Source organism: Genypterus blacodes, unplaced genomic scaffold, assembly GCF_046128005.1.
Source record: "Genypterus blacodes isolate CSIRO-AG114 ecotype Tasmania unplaced genomic scaffold, CSIRO-AGI_Gbla_v1 ptg000064l_1, whole genome shotgun sequence".
Taxonomy (NCBI): Eukaryota; Metazoa; Chordata; class Actinopteri; order Ophidiiformes; family Ophidiidae; genus Genypterus; species Genypterus blacodes.
In genome coordinates, this window is record NW_027466876.1 from 778,761 (window position 1) to 798,065 (window position 19,305).

General features: G+C 43.7%; 1 protein-coding gene across 2 annotated transcripts; it reads right to left on the minus strand.

Moving 5' to 3' along the window:
- Positions 1-727: 727 nt before the first annotated feature.
- On the minus strand, positions 728-18,586 carry senp6a (SUMO specific peptidase 6a). Of its 2 annotated transcripts, none has more exons than XM_076155060.1 (23): positions 18,433-18,586; positions 14,911-15,004; positions 14,137-14,200; positions 13,426-13,532; positions 12,703-12,855; positions 10,693-10,763; positions 9,161-9,258; positions 7,935-8,334; positions 7,318-7,556; positions 6,963-7,103; positions 6,626-6,659; positions 5,505-5,693; positions 5,181-5,374; positions 4,681-4,922; positions 4,466-4,582; positions 4,218-4,340; positions 4,033-4,125; positions 3,113-3,465; positions 2,901-2,986; positions 2,689-2,777; positions 2,488-2,556; positions 2,089-2,239; positions 728-1,514 (listed from the first exon to the last, which is right to left on the minus strand). In XM_076155060.1, the coding sequence occupies exons 1-23, from the start codon at positions 18,461-18,463 to the stop codon at positions 1,290-1,292; spliced, it is 3,363 nt and encodes a 1,120-aa protein (XP_076011175.1). In that variant the 5' UTR covers positions 18,464-18,586; the 3' UTR covers positions 728-1,289. The 2 variants fall into 2 exon arrangements, with proteins under 2 accessions (XP_076011175.1, XP_076011174.1); XM_076155059.1 differs by having other exon boundaries at positions 7,935-8,337.
- Between the last annotated feature and the right edge of the window lie 719 nt (positions 18,587-19,305).

Consider the following 19,305-nt stretch of genomic DNA (forward strand, 5'->3'; position numbering starts at 1 on the left):
GGTTGTTAATACCAACATCTGGGGACTATTTCATGTCAATAGCACTTTTAGAAATATATTAACTGAGAAAAATGGTGACGTGTTCAATACTTATTTTACCCACTATAGTAAATTACTAAGTAAGTATCAGTAAGTATGAAAAAAATGTTTGAGAGAATTTTTCTTACCTAATTTCAGTAAACTCCACTTCCGATTGAGTGCTCCGAAAACCTAATGATTTCAGAGAGACAAATGAGTCAGCTAGTTTTAATTCTAAATGTGAAAATAGTTTTAACGCAAGAAAATGTAGCAGAAAAGATTGATATCCATACCCATGTCGACTTCCTAGGTTTTAAGCCATTGAGCCTTGGACCCTTATGGAACCTGTGTTCAACATGTGGGAAAGTACTAAAAGCTACTCTACATGAGTTATGTTTATGTTAGATTTAAATGTGTTCACCGTTACATCAGAAAGTGTTTTTCTATGATATTTTACACACATGCCTCAATTTGTAACTTTAAATAGCTCAGAGAATGATGTAGCGATATATGTGCACGCAACGTTTATATACTAATACATATAGAAATATATATACAAATTCCAATAATCTCAGGGAAGGGGAATACTACATTTCCAGACCTGCATATGATGGATGACGGGGTTAAGCATATGCACAGTGGAGAGAAACTTCTATCAATAACTTCACCACGAACCACAGCAACAAATGAAAAGCTAAGGCCAAAGAAGTGCTCTTGCATCCGAGTTTGTTTTTAATGCTGTAAATTAATCCACTCCACATCGAAGAGACACAACAAGAAACTATGCATGTGACTCGTGAGCTGGAACTGAGCTCCCTGAGCATTTCACTCATGGTGGATCGTAACTTACAAAGAACAGAAATTTTCTATACTTGACTTTCTTCTACACAACTGGAAAGCATAGTAAAAAAGATGCAAGAGTTGGAACAGTATTTTTCTGCACAGATGCGCCTGGAGATAACATCTGTAAAAACATAACTTAACGGGGCCACAGGTCAGGAGCCACTCTTCAAACAGTAAATTACAAAGGCAGCGGAAATACTCCAGCATATTTACAGTTCATGTTTTATTTAATACAAATTTAAAGGTGTGTTTGTGTGGATGTGTGTGGTGGATGGAGGGGAGGAGGGGAGGGGGGACAGTTTTCAGACGTATGGAAGTGGGAAACCAGCAGCATACTATCAGTTTAGGCCCTGCTGGGCCATGGGGCTGAGGCAGATGGGGGGGGTGTGTGAAGGTGGAGGATGTGAGGGGGAGGGGAGGAGGTCTTTTCAGGGGTTTTGCAGTCCCTCTGTTGACCCAGAAGTCTCTTCGATTTCAGGCTCTTCGGAAGAACCGGGCGACGCCTCGACCTGGTCAGAATCCTTCTTGAGCAGTTCTTGATGGGCCTGGATCTTCAGGATCAGCTCCTTGATCTCCTCGCGTTTCGTTTTCATCCTCTGATGAGGGAACCAATCGGAAAGGCTCACCGGCAAATGGAAACTGGGAATCGGATTCTGTAAGAACAGAAAAAGACATCCGAGTTCTTCACTGTTTAACTTTACTGTTTAGTATTTGATAGTTTTGATATTTAACACTGTTTTCCTGTGATTGCTTGTGAAATTCACAAACTGCATCCAAACTTAATTGCTGTATTTAGGCTATGGGACATAGGTTCTCTCTGTAAGGGTTCACCCTGTGTTTCTTTTTTAATGTATACAGTATATTAAGTTTTTTCTTATACCAGGAGTTTTCCCTCGTCTTCTTAAAGAGCTTTTGACTGATCTGGACTCGATGATGTGAGGGATTGTAGTTGTTTCGGGACATTTGGGCTCCATAAATAGACTTGACAAACCAGCTTGTAACCAACTTGTAGGTGTGGCCTATTTGGAAAACATTATGCAAGTGAAACCTTACTGAAATACCAAATCCACATATCTACTCAGAATCCTACAAAATGTGACTGCATTTTAGTGGTTTGACAACAATATTAATGTAAACAATTGTAGCTCGGCTGCTTATCCTGGTTCAAAGTTTAACCTGTTCTGCATCAAATCCAAAATGTTTTGTCCCAAAAGTTCCCGCTCTCACCTCGAAGAAGCTTTCCACATACTGCAGGATATAAACTCCACAGTCGCTGAAGTTATCCTGCTGAGGCACACGTGGACTGGAGCCCTTCATCACATCCTTCCCAAAACTACGCTGAGTCCCTTTACGCACCTCCCACTCCACCTCCAGGTACCTGAAACAAACGCACACAGTCTCAGGTCATGTTCACACCCACAAACTGTCCAATCCAAGAGTTTGTTTGTGACCGAACCGACACCACATATTAACTATTCACTATTCAGCGACTATAATATTCAATGACTATAGATTTTACAAAGCAGTTGCATCATGGTCAATATTTTATGAAGTGATTCATCTTTACACAGCTACTAAAGACACATTCCTATCAGAGATAAGAGAGATTTGGTTACAGTCACTCACTCTCTCAGCGTTTTCACCACAGTGGACCTGGCGGGACCTCGCAGGGAGTCCATGACGAGAATACAAGGCCTGGAGAAGAGAGAAAAAAACAGTACAGCCGTAAATCAGGATGTAAACATGGACAGTATGCGTCACTCAGGGCCTCTGGAGAAGCAACAGTGCCCCCTTGAGGTAGACATACAGAAAGGTCATCACACTCACTGCTTGCAGAGATTGGGTTTCGATGCCCAACCGGAGGGGTCGGAGTTGAGTGTGTCTTCAGCCTGAGTTCCGTCCTCGCTGCACTCATCCTGCAATCGCAAACAAAGCGGTGAGCTAAATTTTCTTTCACCGTTCAATTTCATTCACCTGCCACCTGATGTATAACCAACCAGAAAACACTGTAAATACATGAAGCAAAGAGATTTGAGTACCTGATAAGAGCTTTGGTCATCAGAGAAGGTGTTTGTGTCGTCTTCATTCATTGACGCATAAAATACGCTGATTCTGTGCAACTCGTCTACAAATTACATTTAGAAAGACATTGAAGAAGAAGAAGAAGAAGAGGGAGAAGCTTTTAATCTGTCCTCAGTCGAGCTCACAATACCTTTACTTACTTCATGCAATTTGATTTAAGCGTACTCACTTCTGTACTGTGGTTCAGTATCTGTGTGCTCGTTCACTGGTGCTGTTACGGTTTTGGAAGGCTCTTGTTTTCCGTTGGTGAAGGTAGAATTCTTTTTGGTAGGGTCACCGTAACCGCCACCGTTGGACCGACTCTCCGCCGACGCGTCGAGGAAACCGGGCGACGGTTCATCCGAGGAGCCGCTCTCCAGGCCGTCTTTGTCGGGGGACAGCGGACGGCAGTGGTCCAAGGCGCTCTTCTCTGACGTGGTATCCGACGCCGCGGCTGGAACGGGGCCGTGGTACAGAGGGTTGGGCTCGAACGCGGGACCCTCCAGGCCCGGGAAGCAGATGACTGCCAGGTACCAGTGAGCTCTGAGAAAACAAATAAAGCAAATAAATGTGGGTACTTTTAATTTGCAAAGAATTAGATTTTAAAGGAAGGATCAAATCAGGGAGAACACTTTATATGGAGGACACAAGCTAAATTCCCATTATTTGTTTTTGCTGCTCTACACTCAACACACCCAAATAAATTAATTTACAATCCCGTAATATGCATCTGTTACTTAGTGGAAGCTTTGATCAATTGATGATCAATTGATGACAAAAAAAGGTTTATTGCCTAAATTGGAGTTTAATCAAAGTCTTATTAAATCTAGCTGCATTTCTCCACAATCTCCAGCAGAGGGCAGTCACGACTCTCCAGCGTCTTGCATCACAGCGCTTCAGAGAGAACTTACTGGATTCTGAACTTTGGGTATTTGGATACCTATCTTCCAAATGTTTAACCCATTAAAAAAGAATCAATCAACTTCATCACCACCTGCATCCTCCTTTTTTTGGAGCAATTTATCAAATCCAGCACAGATTCCAATCGAATTTAGCAACAATCCTGTCGAATCAGCTAATTATTCTCGACGATGGACTCTGAGGACTCACGACTCATTGATGGGAACAAAGATGAAATCCTTCTGGAACAAATCCACGTGCCGGGTCCACGTCTTTACCCTGTTGTGCTTCCTTTTCTGGATCCTGACAACCCAATGTGAAACAAACTGTTACAAAACATCATTATTTTGGAGGGGGGGAGGCCGGGGGAGTGTGTTATGAAACTGGACACTCACGGCAGGTTCGTCGTATCCGTGACGTTCCTCCGCTCCCTCTGGTTCAGTCTCTTGTAAAAGAAGGAGCTGAACACGTGGATTCTTTGTGCGTCTTCTTTTTTCAACTTCTCCAAAACTAAATATCTAATGTGGAAAAAAACAACAAAGACGCAGTTCAGACTCATATCTCTAAATCGATATTAAAAGTTTGTTTTCCAGAAGCAGCTGTGATAGACAATTCAGTTCATCAACATTTGCTGCATACTCACTTTAAATAAAAGTCTATGATAACATCGTTTAGGAATTCTCCATCATTAAGGCAGTGGAGGTCTTCATTCGTTACCGATATGCCACCTTTGGCAGGAGAGGGAGGATAAACCATTAACCTGAAAAACAAAAGGTTAACACGTCACGTTACTTCCCTTATTTACTATTCACTTCAATTGTGTCAATAACTTCTCCGGACGTTATGGAAGACGCTTACTTAATGATTGGTCCGGAGAAGGTGGGCTGGATTTCAGTCATGTCCTCGTCTTCATCGTCAAAGAACTTGGGTGCGTGCGGGCAGGTGGCGATCCGCGTGCGTAAGGTTCTGGTGACGGGTGTTACCGGGGTGACCTGCGTGACCTGGGGGGCTTTGTTTATTTGGGTGACCTTGGTAACCGGGGAAGCCTGCGTGACTTGTGTGACCGGGGGGATTTTGGGGACGGCTTGTACTGGCTTCGTCTGCGGGAAGAGGGAACACACACGCAAAGACTCAACATTGATGAGAGATTGATTACTTATCTATAATAATAAGCTTCATGTATGTATTTATATTACTATTATTATATTAGAAAGGTGTGATCGCCAACACATTGAAAATCTAATTCTGGAATGAGTGTTATACCAAAATAACAACAATTGGCGCACAAATCTCAAATTTTCTGATTAAATACTAAGATGTTTTTCCTGATGTCTGAATCTTTAAGCTGAACTTCCCACCTTGTCCTCCTTCTGTTTGCTGGCCCTGTTGTAGTTGACCAGTCGGATGTTGGCCTCGTCGAAGGGCAGCTTGGTGGGGAAGTTGCTGACGTTGTTGGTCCTGCCAATCTCGCTCAGGATGTCCTCCAGGATCACCTGCTCCTTCATCATCAGACCGTTCTCGAAGATGAGAACGATGTACTTCTCGTCCGACTCTGACCACATACACACACAGCGGGAGGAGGGGTTTAAGCGAGTTGTAAAAAAGATACAAATGGAAATATCCCACTACAAAACACAAACGGGAACAAAACCTCAAAGTAGTCTAGACGTGTTTGTACTCACGGTCTCCAGCGGAGTCGTACCACTGTCCGCCTTTCTCTCTGGACATTTTGAGCTGCGTTCGAAGGCGGACACATTCCTCTGGAGTCGTCTGGAAGAATAAGACGGGGAGTTTCCTGACGTTGCACCACTCGCAGCTGATCAGCTCCGACGCCTGCAGACTGACATTCTCTTTGTGGAGCGGATCGGCACCTGACCGCAAACAAAGCAGAATTGAATTGAAATTGTAATTAATGAAAACATTTCATATATGCTAATGAAGCAATTTAATGGCAAAATCTGCTTTGATAATGTCAGAAGGGTTTTGATAAAATAAGAAAATATTGACAGAAAGAAACTAAGAACAAAGTTAAACTTGGCCCATTTTGGAACTAATCGAACAGTTGACTTAAGGACATAAAATGGTTTGAAAAGTAGAAGAAGTGCTGAGAACAGTGTGGTTCTGCTCCAAACTGTTTTGATAAAATGTAGTTTGTAGTGATTTTTACTATTATAATGCTGTTAGAGAGAAGTGTAACAGCTTTTCTATAATCAGATTCTATTCAAATGACTTATTAGAGGTCAAAACAAAATGTGAGACAGAATTCATTTGGACCTGGACAACAAACACTCCAGGTTTGTCCCCTTAGGGATAACTGTTGCTCCCCCTTGGCCCACTTGGATCTAACCAAGAGCAGAACTACGCAGCCTGCATCCTGAAAGCTCTCAAACCTTTGACGTCTTCAAAGACAAAAAGTAAAAAGGGCGAAGATGGCAACAACCTTCAGACTCAGCTGGTTTCCACCTTTTCCATTGTATCCATTTATACATTCCCATAAAAATGAATTTATATTACTGCCTCGCCCCACAGTTTCTATCCCCAGCTCATATTTCAGCGTTATTGTTTTATTTTCTCAACAGTCATAAATATGGAAATAAACCACAATAGTCTTCTTCCATCTCAGGCTTCATCTTCCTTTTGGGGCGAAACACAAAACTGCACCCTTGCATCTTTCCCCAAATGACAGAACTGAGCCCTGCCAACCAAATCCCAAAGCCGTGCCCAATTGAACAGGATCCACGGGTTTACATGGAAGGTACTTTATGCTTAACGTAACAAGAATAAGCTATATACATTTACATACCTTCTGTTTCAAGCTGGATATGGTCAATAGAAAACTGAAAAGCAAAACAAAGAGAACAATGATTTCTTAAACGTTATTTGTATTGAACTTGCAGAAATCCTCTTCATATCCTAATAAGAATCTATGAACTATGTGTGCTGTCAAAAACAAAACAAAAAACTCCCTCTGGCACCCTCTACTGTTGGGGGAACTAATTGAGGGAAAATCCTATGACTAGCCTGAGAAATGCCACCCATCACCATAGGAGGGCGCTGTTACGCGTTGTGCCTGCTGGACCAAAGGCTTTCTGTGATGTAAAAGACAAAAGTATTCACAATAAAAGCATCAAAGTACTCACGACGACAGGTTTTGTCACCATCCTGCGCACGGTGCCGACTCTTACACTCCGACACTCCAGGATGATGCTTTGACACTTAGCCGGCACTAATTTGGACTTCTTTGATCTCGGGGAAAATGTCTCAGGGGGTTGATTCCCAAACTGCAACGAAGGAAACATCTCAATGTGAGGAGACACACACACACACACACACACACACACACACACACACACACACACACACACACACACACACACACACACACACACACACACACACACACACACACACACACACACACACACACACACACACACACACACACACACACACACACACACACACACACACACACACACACACACACACACACACCTGATCTTTCATGCGATTTCTCCGTGGTATTGAGATTTTCATGTTGACGTCGTCGAAGAACTCGGCGGTGGCCTCCTCTTGATCGGTGAAGCTCTTCCCGGCCGCCTCCACTCTTCCTCCAGAGTGGGCCGGCGAGGAGTGGGCGGAGTCGGCAGGCCGCGGGGAGACGCTGTCCAGCCTGTTGACGCTTCCCGTGCTGGCGTTGTCGGCCTCGTCCTCGTCGTCGCTGGACAGGACGACTAGAAAGAGGAAAAAGGGAAGGCGGGTGGTTACAGCGAGTTTGTCCACAGCTTTCAGGTCTCAAATGAACTCTGCTGTTTGTTTGTTTGTTTTGTATCGGGTTCCTTCACTTCCTCGTATTCCATCTCAAGCTGCTCTGCCTTTGCCCAGATAGCAGTGTGCACAGAATGAAAAGTACTGAGCTTTCCCTGCAGTATCAGGTGGCAGTTTCAACATCCTGTCCACACGTCATTGATCAATTGTGATTAGTTTAACACACAACAAAGGACTTTTATTCTACATATCTGTTCTTTTCTTTCTTTGTTTGAGTGGAGAGAGAGAGAGATGGAGTACGAAGAGGCGTGTTTTTATTTTCCCTGCGTCTGCTTTGTACTTACTGGGGTCGTTGAGCTCGTGGCTCGACGCTGACCTCTTGCCTTTGGCTGACAATCGGGCGTCACAGCAGCTCGACGTGCCGGCCAGCGCCTGGGCCGGTCTGCCATTGTTTAGCGGCGGCAGGCTGGCCCTGGTGCTGGTGATCCGTACCGACAGGATCTCCATGCGCGGCGCCCTCACGGCGGAAGCTGGGTTGTAGAAGTTCTTGCTCAGCTGCAGGTTGTTTGGTCCCGGCGAGGGTTGGGATCGGATGGGCGGTCGAGGGGTGGGGGAGGGGGGCGTGGCCTGTGGAAAGGGGAGCACGGTCGCGGCGTTGATACCGCAGTGCTGACACTTGACGCCGTCCTCGCTGGGTTTGCTGCACTTCCCGCACAACGTGTGGTAGACGTTTGGTCGGAGAGGCTGCTGGTGGAAAAAGGATAAACGTCACGATCAAAGAAGCAAAGCTAACTTCAATGCAATCAGCGCTTTAGAGAATTACAGCACTACTTCTCTTCACTAGTCATATTAAAGTGGGATTCATTAGATTTGTGTGATCACTCAATCTTAATAAACTGTCCCCCCGACTGTACAAAGCGATTTAATTCGCTGTGACAGGAGAGATTTGGACATTTTCACAGTTACATGGAGGTTCACCAAAAACTCAATAAAGACAATTTAAGGTTTGGATATGAGAGCGAGCGATGACGGGACAGACGAAATGAGAGACGTTTGTCATTTCTGTCTTTGGATGGTTTAACCTCTCCTTCTAATCAAAGCAATAGAGTGTCTCCCTGTCGTCCACATTAGAGATTTGACAGTCTGGGTGTCTCCGTAATTCAGTCCTAAACTCATTTTGTTCTTCTCAGCTTTTTCAAAAACAAGCGACTGCTGGCTATCAGATATCAGATAGCCTCTTCTTGTCTTTGTGGCTTTCTTTCTTTCTTTCTTTCCAAACCTAGTTTCCTCTTATCCGGATTAGTCGACAAATTATTCCTTGTTTTTAATTCATCCTCGAGTTTGGTTTCACACAGGAACATTGCAAGTGAACAAAAATACCGCAAGAAAAAGCCGCATGAGAACACTCAATCTGCTGATTGTTCAGAAATCTAAACAGGATAACGGTAGCGTGTGCTGGGGAACGCTAAATAAACGCACAATGACAGAACTGGCATGTGTTACTGGTTGTGGTCTTAATTCCAGAAACAGAAAACACAACAAACTAAGACCGCGGCGTGACTTTTCTTACCTCTGCTACTTTGGCCTGCGAGGGGAAACTACAGCAGCCGTCCTGCATGGGCCTCCTCTTCTGCTGGAGGCGCCTCTTGATGTTCAGGGCTCCCTGTTCTGAAAAGGCCAAATAAATGATGAGTCACCCCCTTCCTGTTGATATTACACAATGTTATTCTTAATATACAATCATTGACACCTTTTCCTGAGAAGTGGGAGCGATCGATAGCGGCTCACACGCATGTTCTCTCTATTTCTGTCTTGGTTTTGTATGAGCAGAAGCTATCAGTGATATGTCCTCGCCACTGGATGACCTCATTCAACTTCTCGAGGCGCAATAACTGCTGGTTACGCAGGGAAATGTATTTTTAATAGCTAGTTTGAGACACTTAGGTCTAAATTAAGATTCCTTTGTGTATCGATGCTTCATTAAACATCTGCCGCACACTTGAATTTAGCCTCTCTCTTGTTTTGTACGGGCCTCCGTTTGGCAATGGATTGAATCTTAGTGGGGGGAAGAAAACTAAATGAAACAATGAAACAAGGCAAAGAAAATGACACAAGCTGGCGTAGGAGGAGGAGCTGGTTAACTCCAAGGTCAGCGTATCGTTATTGTATACAGAAGAAATGCATTTTCATTAGGCTGCAGCAGTTTCAAACGCTGCAGCCTAATGGGGGGGGGGGGGGGGGGGGGGGGGGGGGGGGGGGGGGGGGGGGGGGGGTTCAGCTCAGATCTGCAGCCCTGGAGGCAGCCGCACTGTTGGCTGTCGCTGCTCCAGAGAGCTGACACACACACACACACACACACACGCACACAAATTCCAAACATTTGCTTTATAGACTGAATCTGTTTGTTCTCTACACAACTTGTCCAATATGAAGTGACAGGGACAAAGTGTACAAACTTATGATACACAAATTACTCTTTTGATCTCCACCGAGCCCAGAGCTAAAAGGAGAGAGGCCAGAAACACTCTGGAGGGTAAAATAACATAATATTAATAAGACCAAAGGGTGTCAAGCTTGTCATAAAGTTTGTTTCAACCAACCTGAGCTGAAACAAGTGTAACGATAAGCCATTGTACTTGGCCTTGGACTCTGTAAGATTGCTCATTTGTTGACTTTTTTTTTAAACCAGTTATACGTTAGAACCTTCACTGAAGAAAATGATTAACAGGACAAATCCAGTTCACGACACAAATGTTTAGAGACAAAATGATTTGTATCTGGAAAACGGACTGCAATCATCTGTTATCGCTTGTTTTGTAAGACTAACATTTCCAGGACTGCTATTACCTAATGAAGGACATTTTCAGCACAAACACTTGTTCAGAATCACTTGTACTCGCATTAGAACATGCACATGAACATCCGGCCACGCAAAAACACTCACCTGCTCACATGCACACACGCACACACAAATGCCTCATCCCCTCTTAATCCATGTTAGCGATGTGGTTGTTGCTACTGGAATTGTCGTCACTTCACAAACAGCTTGGCGACTAAAGACACAATCATGTATGAGGCGACTGGTTTGCATTGAAGGTTTACCTGGGACCTCTGGACAGGTGAGGACGATGCTGTCCACTTCTACAGCTTGCTGCGTTGTGGAGAAGTCATTTCTGGGAGGGCGGGGAGGGGAGAGAGAGAGAGAGGAACAGAAATGAAGGATTTTGTGAAAGCAGATCGGTTTAACACACACCCACTCACACATACAAGAGAGGAGAGACACACACACACACACACACACACACACACACACACACACACACACACACACACACACACACACACACACACACACACACACACACACACACACACACACACACACACACACACACACACACACACACACACACACACACACACCAGCATCATTTTTCTCCATTGATTCAACCCATGTGATATTTGGACCAATCATGGCCAGGAGAAGGTATCCAAAGACTTCGTTTGCTTTGGGGCCCTGCGCAAAATATAACAGAATGACCGCATCATGGGTCCTGTAGGTCTATTTTTAACCTGGGAGCATTTGGAACACCCCTCCTAATCCTGATCCCAAAAACAACAACCTGCTCATCCTTACAAAGAGAGGAGATTGTTTAATGGAGTGTGTTATGTCATGAGGATGACTTTAACATGACAGCGTGCTCAACAGATCTGGGTCAAAAGTCACCAGATAGATGCACGGTGACAGACGTGACGAGTCATGAGGTACCACACTGCGCACAGAGTGTGTGTGTGTGTGTTTGTGTGTGTGTCCTGTGTGTGTCCTGTGTGTGTCCTGTGTGTGTCCTGTGTGTGTCCTGTGTGTGTCCTGTGTGTGTCCTGTGTGTGTTCTGTGTGTGTTCTGTGTGTGTTCTGTGTGCGTGTGCTCTTCTAATCCATGGCCGGGGAACTTTCACTCGAGCGCAGCAATATGTAGGCGGAGTGCAATACTGTGAGATTACGTCGGTTCAAATAAAAAAAGATTGTAAAGAAACCTCGACCGGCGATCGCAGCGGTCGCAGCAATCGCAGTTTGGGTTTTGCGCTTTTGAGCAACAAGTGCAGTTTAGCAATCCGGCCATAAACTGCGACTGCTCCCAGCCCCGGGCTTGGTCAATTACTAAAAGTACCAAGTATATTTGTACAATCAAGAGTTACATTCTTCCAATGTGCAATTTTGCTTTGTGATATAACCTTGTACTCCCAGTGTACAGAATTACTATTATTATACACTTCCATTAGAGGAATTCTACCATATAAAATAAATCAATCAGCATGTTTTCTTACCAACATGCAGGTCTATAATAAACCGTATTAAAAAAGGAAACCATACACTGACGTCTACGCGACTGTTGGCGTACAAAAGAGAAGGAGCAGGAACATATGCGGCGTCGCGGTGAGAAGTAAAGAGCATGAAATGAGATCCATTCTCTCCACTGAGCGATGGCGAGCCGCACAGTCTGATCAGAGTCTTACCTTTCCTTCAGATCAAGGCTGCTTGAAGATACAGATTGAAAGACACAAATATCTCAATACGGCAATCAATGACTAAAAGGATTCCACCCCCGAACTAGACTCGCCTACTGAAACCATGAATACAATCAATTCAGACTTCAGCCGGCAACTACTGCAAGTTAAAGGCCGTCATACCTCCGGGTTGTGTACAATCAGCGCACATAGTAGTTAGAAAGAAAAGAAGACGGAAGTTTGAGTATCATTTTCAATGGACGCTGAAGAGAACAGTTAAGGTGGTCTAGAACAGAACAGGGAGATTATACTTTTGAACCCAACACATTGATTGGTGAACTAAGAAGACGGAAGGTTGTGCCAATTGTCAACTTGTGTAGCTTTGTGGTGTGATTTAAAAGTGTTTAACAGACTACTCCAAAGGTGTAAAGGCCGTGACTGTGGCTTGAGTTATTGGTTATGAAGCTAGCCAGATATTTGCCTTGATACTTGTTCGGAAAAAACGGCAAATACTTGAAGCCTTGACGTCGCGCTTGTCTAAACACATTCCCAAGAAGAAGTGATCCGATTTGGACTCAAGAGGACAGCAAACAATGATTTGTATTACCTTTGGACCGGTTTCCTTATTGCCGAAGGCAGGTGTGCGTGCTGGAAGTGCCGCCCTTGTAAAACAATTCCTTGAGACGGGATGGGATTGAGGATGAAGTTGTTGGTTCTATTGGGCATCGGAGACGAAGTTGCTACTGTGAGGGGGACATCGCTGCAGGAAAGAGACACAATGTCAAACACCGTCGACAAATCTGAGACACGTCTGTGGCCAGCCTCAAGTCTTTTGAGACAAGTATGGGTCAAGTCCTAAATCGGGTCATTTGAGGTAAATCGGAGACAATTCCAAAGCGAGCTGAATCTCGAGTCATTTGAGACAAGGGCGGAGACAAATCTTGGGTAATTTGAGACGATTCCGAGGTCAGGTCAAGACTCGGGTATTTCCAGACACATCCAGGACGAATAATTGGATCTGTCCAAGTGAAGTTTCAAGTCATTAAGGATTGTATAAGACACTCAAGCCTTCTTCAAACGCAGTTGGACATAATTGCAAAAGTTTGATCCAAGTTTGTAGAGGAGACGTGGGTTTGTATCATTTTCAACAGACGCTGATGAGAACAGTTAAGGTGGAAGAACAGAACAGGGAGATTATAGTCTAGAAGCAAATACATTGATTGGAGAACTAAGTAGCACACCACCTGAAAGCAATCATAGTCATTTTCTAGACCTTGACAAAAAACATGCTAAAGCAATAACAGTTTCACATGAGCAGGATTTGCTGTACCTGAGCCTCTTGGCGGGGCCCAGTTTGTTCAGAGGCCTCGCGTGATTATTTGGCCTGTTTTCATACGTCCTCAAAGGCTCAGTGGAGAAGTGCCGAAGGGTGGGAGACTGGAAGAGAGAGCGAGAGAGAGACAACAGGGAGATGACTTACAGAGGGAAGCTATAGGGGGGAAATGAACGTTTCACAAGAACGTACCGTGTGCTGTACGTTTTGAAACAGAAACATTATTAAAAACAACATCAGCCATCAGACACAGCTACATCTTCAAATGAAATCATAACGATAATACTATAACACTCTCACATTTGTAATTTACATTTGTATTTCAGACTGCCAGTGAATTTCTGATTTAAGTCAAATCTCTTCTATCCTTTTTCCATGACTATCTTCTAGCGTGTGTTATGATGGTTGGAGTCACACCCCTCCAAACACACTCCACATACACCCTCACACATCTCCCCCCCAGCTCAACAACAACAGCCTTTCAAAATGACTCCCAAAGCGGCCCAGAAGTGCCAGATCTCAGGCTGCCCGGGGTCCTCCGGGTGCCATTTCCCTGCAGCAGCAGCAGCAGCAGCAGACGCCAGCCTGGGTTTTGGCAGCGGCGTCACACCGACAGCCGGGGCCGGTCGGCGAGACCCGCTGGGAGCGAACAATACCGGGGATGTGAGTCATGAAAGGGAGAGACGAGAGAAGACTGCCGCTCTGTACCTTCTTCCCGTCGGGGGAGCTCTGCTGCTGTCGATCCATCTCCTCCGTGGTCACCACTGTCGCACTGGGGAGGAAACGAAGAGGAGAGAATGGGACTGTGGTCAGAATCGTGTCTGGGTTTCGCTTTAACCAATTCTACTCAGCTTACATTTAGCTGAAATGTGCGGTTGTGTTTAGTAGTTCAGGTCTAAAATTGCTTAAATGGATTCTACGGTTTGACCAATGTGGGTTTTTTTATCAGTGCATTTTTTGAATTTATTCATTTTAGCACTTGTAATACCAACAAAACATTTTCGGTTCCTTTCAGAATCTCATCTTGCAAAGAGGGAAAAATACTCCCCTTTAATTTTCTACAGATATTCCAACTAAAACACATTTTCAACCTTTTAAATTACCCCAGAAATTAAATTTATAGATATTCGGAGAAAATATTGGACAAATTTCACTGTCGGTGTGTTTTTCAAAATAGGCCAAGACAAAAATAATATTAAACATCTCACTGGAGGTTTTTACAGGTGTCGCTTTTTGGCCAATGACTCATGAATCAGTCCAACGCTTAAAAGTGAACACACAGATCTGCCGCTGTACGAAGAGAATATGTGGGTATTTCTTGTGAAAAAGGGCGCCGCCTGCTCATCAAGAGTGAGATGTCACTGGGGTCTTTTCCTCTGTGTGTGTGTGTGTGTGTGTAGATGTGTGTGAAGGATGTGGTGGAAATTGATGCAGTGCAGCGCCCGGTGGTGCTGAATTGGAAAGGGCCGGAGAAGTGCTTACTCATGTCTCCTTTCCTGTTCGGCGTCATCAGAAAGGGAAATGCTCCAGTTGTGCTTGTACCCTCCATCTCGCCTGGCGTCTGATCTATCCAGGGCTTTGGATACAACAAACAAAACTCACGTCAGTGCAGGGATACAAAACCGAGACAAAGATAAAGCCATCAGCTAAATTTAAAGAAAAAGACCATTTAGGGAGGAACTTTGCATTTGAATATAAAAGTTATCTTACAACAGTGGACGCTTGATCAGAGCCCTCACAGCATTTAACCCTTATGCATACATTATACCCCTTAAAGAGGATTACGATAAAACAAATATCACATATGAGATATTAATTTCTCTTCTTTTTTGGAGTAAAGCCAATGTAAAGATGTTGCTCATCCTTGGTTTGAGGGAAAGTGAAGTGTCTTGAGTGCAGCGTGTTAAAAACGTCAACCGTCGCTCCGAAAGAACGCGAGAGACAACGCAATTGCGGCCAAAATGTAAGACGCAAGATGGAATGATATGCAAACAAAGGCCGGCCTAAACCACTTGAGAGAGAGAGAGATATTACATGTCTCACATTACTAAACCAATAACCCAGGGTGCACTTGAAGATTGTCCTGACACCTCTCCAAAGTAAGCTGCGTGTCTGTGTTTGTTCTTCTTCCTCTGTTCTCAAAGACTGATTGAACAATATTTGGTAGTCAAAGTCAATTCCTGTATGCAAATACGCACGACGGATTTCGCATTAAATGTTTTTTTGCATATCGGCTGGTGGCGATCTTGTGTTATTAACTGTGTGATGACATTCCAAAGACACCGACGGGACGATTCTTCCAGTCGTAACCATGCCGATTTTGATGAAAAACTATTTGGAATTAGATCTTTAATTATCTACATTTTGATTCAAATATTTACCTTTTTTTTTTACTAAAGTGGCCCAGATCAGACATAGTAAAATAGAAATGTGGAGCTAAAATCTGATATGTGCCAACGTGACCGTCATCCGTAAACATGCATACCAGAGTTCCCTGCCGATTGAGACGCATCAGAAAGCAACAGCATGTAGAATAAATATTTGTTTGGTCTCGTTTACATCTATTGCAGCATTGTGTCAGAAACTAAATCTTGCTTCTAGGTATCAAAACGGTCCAATTACAAGATGTAAACTGACTAAAGGCCCAACAGGTAAACATCAACTTACATAACAAGCCTAGAGGGGCTGATTGTTCCATTCTGCACCTTCTGTAACCATGCAAATCATCTAAAACATCAAACAGCGGATTAGACTCGGAGGAAAACTAGTTGAGCGAGAACATGATGTGTTGGCTTTGAAAGTCATATCGGAATATGATCCCTGGGTTTTACTGCTTTAATGGAATACTGGTCAGGAGGACCTCGACTTCCAGACTGCGAGACCTCTTCTCCTATAAATAGCCCGAGTCTCTGCGGATGCCTGGCTTCTCTGACGGAACGCTTCCTGGTTTTTCCAGCCTCTTTCGCTCGCTCTCAAAGTCATAAACCCAGATATCATATTAGTGAGAAGACGCTTCTATTCTGGCTCAGCTTGAGTCCAGCAAATTAAGTTGTTTTTTCTGACAACAAATGCTTTCACAAATGAATTTCCTGTAGCGATTATGAACAAATCCTACCGCAGGGGGGGGAAGCTTGATGACCATTGTAAGGACACAGGATGAGGCAATTGCAGCTGATAGAGAGCTTTGACTCACATGCTCCATAAGGCCTGCTGACACTTTATAACTGCAATGGCACTCATATAAGGGCAACTAGGTTCAAAGGATAAGGACTGGATTTATCCTTTTATTATCCTTATTTAGATAAATACAGGACAATAAGAGAGCGATTCCAACATGGACCAACAGAGCCTCATTCTGCCTTCTTCCCCTGATGTTTGTGTTAATCTGTTTTTCAGGGTTGTTTCAGAATACAAACAATCATAGAGCGATATGATTTGTTACTTGTGCTGCTAAAATAACACCAGCTTTATCCTTCAATTAGACACAAGGGACTTCCAGATGCTGTTGTTTTTTTAACCGTGCCATCCCTCTTTTTTTTGTAGCAAAATCTTTCCTGTTTATCTTCCAGGCAGCTGCTCTGTGGTGGACACAATTTCTTTCTCTTCCTCTTTAGACTTGAGTTGAAGAAAGGAAAGAACTGTCAATGTTAGGAGCAAACTCTTTAGTGTTCCCAAAACCATAACACTATCCAGATAATGGTGTCATACGTTCATGCGAGGTGCAAGTGGTTGCAGAGCGCTTTGTGATGGGGATGCGATCTGATCGGATCTGACTGGACGCATATGTACAGGATGTAGTCAGGCTCTAATACAAGAAGTCAGGGAAGCTGATCGAGGATGAAGCCAACAGAGTGGCTTACAAACACTAAAGAAACTCACTGAGTACAAATGACACGTATATTAGTGTTGCTGGGACTCTGGGATGCCATATCAGAAGCTGTGGCAACTGTATGAACCTAGTTTGTCCTTTAGATGCATGTGCAGCTTGCTTAGGTAGAGCAAGACAAGTTCATTTTTGGAAACCTGTGCAATTCTTGACAGGTTTACGACATTTTGCGAACATGATTAATGAGCAGCAACAGCAAATAAAGGATGTTTGATCCCTCTAAGCTATTGTAAGCTTTGCAAATCATCCTCCATAGTTACATCACAGTTGTTAAAAGGATGCAGTATAGTAATTTCCTAAACAGAATAGATACATCTGCACACTTCCTCAGCTTTTCCTGCTATAAAGAGGCAGGTGAGCCCAAACTGCCCTCTTACATTCCTCACTAAGATGCTATTTCACAGTCTCGCTTGCTTAACTTGCATTGTTTGCAGAGTTTTAACACCCTGTTAGACAAATATGCGTGATTTAACAATAACAGCCAAAGAACATTAGTGTTTACATTATGGCTACATCATCATTTATGTCAGCCAGCCAATCACTCAGCAAAGGTTGGAAACTAGGAACTTACGAGTCTAGGTTTGTAGCTCTTTTGCGAGGGGAAAAGAGCGAATTAGTGCGTTAATATTGTATATATGTTGTATATAATGTTGTCAGTGAGCTAAGTTGCTAGCTTAGACAGGAAGGCCCGTCATCCCCCCTGTCGCTACATCCAGCTCCCACATTGCAAACCCAGCTAACGACAGCGCTAATGGAGGGCTACTAGCATTGCAAAGCCAATTTCACGTAAGAATTTAAAGAAACCCCCTCCGAGCAGCAGGGTCTGGGTTTCCCCCCTCGTTCGGGCGGAAAGCTACGAGTTTGTTCTCAACCTGGCATCGCTTATTTCACCCCAGCTTGGTGAATAATGGTTGTTCCCAGGCAACCAGTATGTAGCTAATGTTAGCCGCCTAGCCGACCCGATCCGTTCCACATATTTAGGGACGAAAAATGTAGTGACGTGACCCGATCGGACCCCCCTTTAACCCGCCCCTGAACGCGGCATTCAGAGGGGTGTTTGTGCCGCTGAGATGATTGCTGCGTCCCCGGTGCTTTGCAGAAGGAGTGTCACGGCTTACCTTCAAAGAAATAGGTTCTATTGTGGGCCATGTTTATTCCATCTTCGGAGCTCAGATAACAGTGCCAATCGCAGGGACCCGGGGCGAGTGGAGCGGCTATATGTAGCGGCTCGGCTGGCTGCTGCGCTCCGTCCGCTCCACTCAAGCTAAGCTAAGTTAGCTACACAAAGCTAGCTGAAGGCCGGAAACGCAGCCAAATTGTCTTCAAAATAAAGTGACAATAAAATAACAAAAGAAACAAAGGTTAATATTGGTCATTTTATTTTAGTACCCTCTTTAATTTGTTTAAACCTTGTCATAACTTCCAATCTATGCGTAAATATGTTTTTTAATCCTTTTATTTTTTATATGTTTTGTACAATGATGTGCCAAACATTTCTCTTTCATCTCATGTTGAAGTTTTATGCTTTTGTGCATGTATTTATTTACTTGTTTGTTTGTTCTTGTGAATCATGCTTGAAACCGCTCTGTAATAATAGTGATAACAGCAATTATTATTATTTTTATGATGATGATAATTTGTAGTAGTAGTAAATCAAAGTAAAAGCAAACATGAGGGCCGATTGATTAGATCTGAAACATAAGGAACTATATGTGACTTGCTGAGTCTCGATGACACATCACATCCACTTTTCACTGTGATACCAAATCGTTCTTCTAATTTGCATATGTACTAAAATTGACCGCGCTGGATTTTGGTTATTTTGAAGGATATCACCGGAAATTCTTTTTTTAATTTTTATTTTGGGGATTTTGATACGAGCACCGCGCACCAACCTGGAAGCCAATACTGGATCATTTTCTATTTTTCTTAAAGAGCAAAAATAATTATTACTTTCAAAGTATTTACTTCCAAAATTTCAATCACTGCAA